This window comes from Rhagoletis pomonella, unplaced genomic scaffold (genome assembly GCF_013731165.1).
Source record: "Rhagoletis pomonella isolate Grant_MI unplaced genomic scaffold, Rhpom_1.0 Rhpom_scaffold_07550, whole genome shotgun sequence".
Classification (NCBI taxonomy): Eukaryota; Metazoa; Arthropoda; class Insecta; order Diptera; family Tephritidae; genus Rhagoletis; species Rhagoletis pomonella.
Genome location: NW_023466076.1, coordinates 1,116 through 4,957, shown reverse-complemented (window position 1 = coordinate 4,957; position 3,842 = coordinate 1,116). Strand labels below are relative to the sequence as shown.

General features: G+C 42.5%; 1 protein-coding gene across 1 annotated transcript; it reads right to left on the bottom strand.

The window, feature by feature from the left end:
• Positions 1-1,903: 1,903 nt before the first annotated feature.
• On the bottom strand, positions 1,904-2,722 carry LOC118755825. Its single transcript, XM_036490637.1, has one exon. It carries the CDS (start codon positions 2,720-2,722, stop codon positions 1,904-1,906), a length of 819 nt encoding a protein of 272 aa, XP_036346530.1.
• Between the last annotated feature and the right edge of the window lie 1,120 nt (positions 2,723-3,842).

Below are 3,842 nucleotides of genomic sequence, written 5' to 3'. Positions count from 1 at the left end.
TTGTTGAAGGCAAGTTCCCCATAATTTGACTCATTAGTTTTGGCTTAGCTTTGGTGCATCTTACACAGTTTAGTACAATTGATCGTGTCAGCAATTTTCCCTTAATAGGCCAAAATCTTTGCCTTGTGTAAGCTAAGGGCGCTAGAGGTCCACAATGACGGTTTTCTTTATGGATCATTAGTTCTAATAACTTGAATTGTGTTATATGAATTGTTATGTGGAATTAGCATAGGGTGTTTGGCATCGTATGCAAGTTCTGATGCTTGTAGACGCCCCCCTACTCGGATTATGCCATTATTGTCCAGAAACGGTGACAGGCTGCGGAAAGAACTGTTTTTGCGAACTTCGTTGTATTTTTTTGAGGTGCTGAAGCTCTTCCTCACAGTCCAATGGCTGCATTGTACGAACGATTACCACAAGCGCTTTTTCCAATTCGTGTACAGTCAAGGGAATGTCTGACTGCCGCGGTTGGTTTCTGGCCTGGTTGATAAATCTCAGCATGTAGCCTGTCACTCTTTGTAATGGTTTGAAAGAGCCATTGTGTCGAATGCTATAAGTACGCTTCCTTCATGTCCAGTGGTTGCAACAGCGACTGATGTCACCATTTTCCGTTCCATGTTGATACCTTCGTCGATTACTGATAATGCCATGGAATACTTTGAAGGCCAAGTGTCTTCTTTACCAAGCAAGATTGTTGGCCCATAAAACCACATATTGCAGGTTTCTAGTCTCCCCGTCGGCAGTCCTCGTGATAGAATATCAGCTGGGTTGTCTTTTGAACTTATATGCCGCCATTGTTCAGCGGTAGTGTGCTCATGAATAACAGCTATACGGTTTGCCAAAAATGTTTGGTATGATGCTGAGGATGAGTTAATCCATGCCAACACGATTTGTGAATCAGTCCAAAAGTATGTAGCCACATCGTCTAGCTTAAGGTCTGATTTGACCCTTGTAGTTAGTTGAGCACCCAGTACTGATGCACAGAACTCAAGCGGAGGAATAGTTTGCCGTTTCAGGGTGCCACACGATATTTTTCACAGAGCAGCCTCACTTGTACTCGTCCCTCATCCAGCTCGGATATAATGTAAATTGCAGCACCATATGCCTTTTCTGATGCGTCGGAGAAGACATGAATGTGAATTTTTGCTGGGATGTATCGTTCAAACACGTGCAGTGCAACTTGCATGTTGTCCAAGTTTTGCAAATCATTTGGGACTGTTGTCCATCTCTCATTCAAATCGGCTGGTAATGCTTCATCCCATGTCAGTTTCAGTTGCCAGAGATCTTGAATAAACATTTTTGCCATGACTACAATGGGTGCTCGTATCCCCAACGGATCGAAAAGCCTTGCAAGATCGGCGCTGACTGAGCGTTTAGTTGCAAGACTGCAGCTTTCTAGGCAGACCTTTACGCAGAATCGATCCATCTTAGGCATCCATGTTAACCCCAACATTTTAATAGTTTGATTGATGTCATTGTCAAAGTCTACGTCAACTTCTTGTTCCTCCATGCCAACATTTTGCAGTAATTGTGAGTGATTGGCGCACCATTTTCTTAGGTTAAGACCACGTTGTTTTAAAATGTGTATCAGTTGCTGTTGGATTTCCATCGTCGTGGTTAAGCTGTCTGACCCACCAATTCCGTCATCTACATAAAAATTGTCCTGTAGAAACTCAGCACCAAGAGGATATTGTAATGCATTTGCTTTTGCAATTTTCTGCAAACATTTGGTGGCTAAATATGGAGCAGATCTTGTCCCATATGTGATTGTATTTAGCTGATAATGCTTTATTGGTAGGCTTGAATCGTTTCGCCAGATGATAAGTTGGAATTTACGCTCGTCCGGTTGAATGAGCATCTGTCGATACATTTTTTCTACATCTGTGGTGAAGACTAACCTGGGCTAACGGAAGCGAAGTAAAATGGTGAAAAGCTCGCTCTGAACAGTGGGTCCGGTATACATGAGGTCGTTCAAAGACATGCCAGTGGACGATTTTGCTGATGCGTCGAACACCACACGTAATTTTGTAGTGCGGCTTTCGGGTCTCACAATGCAATGGTGAGGAATGAAGTACCTAGGTTTACTGATGGAATCAATATCCACTTGCGTCATCTGCCTCAAGTTCTCATATTCCTCCATAAATTGTACATATTGATATTGAATCGTTGTCCGGAGCGATTTTGCCAGTCGACGTTCTAAGGCCAGGAATCGATTATACGCCATCCCATAGGACTCCCCTAAGGCCTCCGGATTTTCAAGAAATGTTAGCCTTACCATGAATCTCCCATTTTCATTGATGAGTGTATGTTGTGCGAAATTAGCTTCGCACTGTTTTTCTGCTACGGAATGTTGTTTTCTTACAGTTGCAACATTCTCAAGTTCCCATAATCGAGCAATGGCTGCATCTAAGTTGATGTCATCGTTGGTACAGATTCCACATATTGCATTTGAGATGTAGTTGCCACCAACTTTTCCCGCGATGATCCATCCCAGCACTGTATTTTGCAGAATGGGTAGGTCATCTGACAGTTTGATTTGCCCTGCTGCCATCAGTTGGTTGTAGAATTCCGCCCCCAACAATATATCAATTTTGTCAGGATGATTGAATGATGTTAGCCGATCCAACATGATGTTCTCAGGTATTTGGCATTCGTCGATCTTGATTTTTTGCGAAGGCTGCGGGGATATAATCTGAGGCAATACCGCTGCCTCTAGCCGCATTGTAAAGTTGTTGATCCGAGACTGTAGCGCCACATTGACTCGATGTTGTATCTTAGTGCTCTGCGACCCTATGCCACTAATGGAGATTGATGATGGTTTAGTTGAGATGCCAAGACGTTTAACCAATCGTTCAGTCACAAGATTAACTTGTGAGCCTGAATCGAGAATTACCCGGCACTGCACTTCTGTTCCGATTCCTCTAACTTTCACCATGGCAGTGCTGAGTAGTACATATGTGTTTGACTTTGTGTGCTTTACGGTGGTAAGTGACGCTACTTCGTCTTTTGATGGTGTTGATTTGGTCCTGGATGGAGTAGTACTTTGCGATCCGTTGCCTCGTATTGGAGTAGCTACTGATGTAGCAAAGACATTACATCAGTAGCTACTCCAATACGAGGCTTTTTGAATCCTCGAAATGTAACAGTGTGTTGTGTTTTTTGTTGCATTTCAGACAGTTTCTTAATATAAAATTTTTAGAATCATGTCCCGGTTTTAGGCAATTGTGGCAATATTTCTGCCCTTGTATGAACTGAAAGCATGCCGATGGAGACTGTTGTAAAAATTCCTTGCAAGAAAATAATGGATATTTTCCTTTTTTGCACATGCTGCAAGTGTCATTTTTATGACCTTTGGATGTGACTGAAGTGCACACCTTTGCAGTTGAGCTTGTAGATTTGTCTTTGATCGCTTCCATGAATTGAAAGTGTTTCTCCAGAAATTGCAGGAATTCCTTGAGTGTTTGTACCTCCCGTGGCTTTGATAATGATTGTTCGTACCGCAAAGGAGTCGGTTGATCCAGTTTCTTTAGTAGAAGGGGGAGCAGAAGTGGATCCCATGTTGATGTGTCTATCTGCAAATTTTGCAATGCTAATAGACATTCTTGTGTTGTGTCATGCAGCTTTTTAACATTGTCCATTTATGTGCTTCCAGGTGTAGTAGTTAGCTCATTTACTAACTTGCTCACCAGCAAGCGTTTGTTGTTGTAACGCTCCAGAAGCATGAACCAAGCTGCATCAAAATTCTCTCCTGTTGATGCGAAATGTTTAATTAGATTTCCAGCCTCCCCCACTAAGTGAGTTTTCAAGTACCACATTTTCTGCACTTTTGAAAGAGGTTGATT

Bases quoted from the DNA above. Each gene is read 5' to 3' on its own strand.
- LOC118755825 (XM_036490637.1), bottom strand. From the start codon at position 2,722: ATGCGGCTAGAGGCAGCGGTATTGCCTCAGATTATATCCCCGCAGCCT.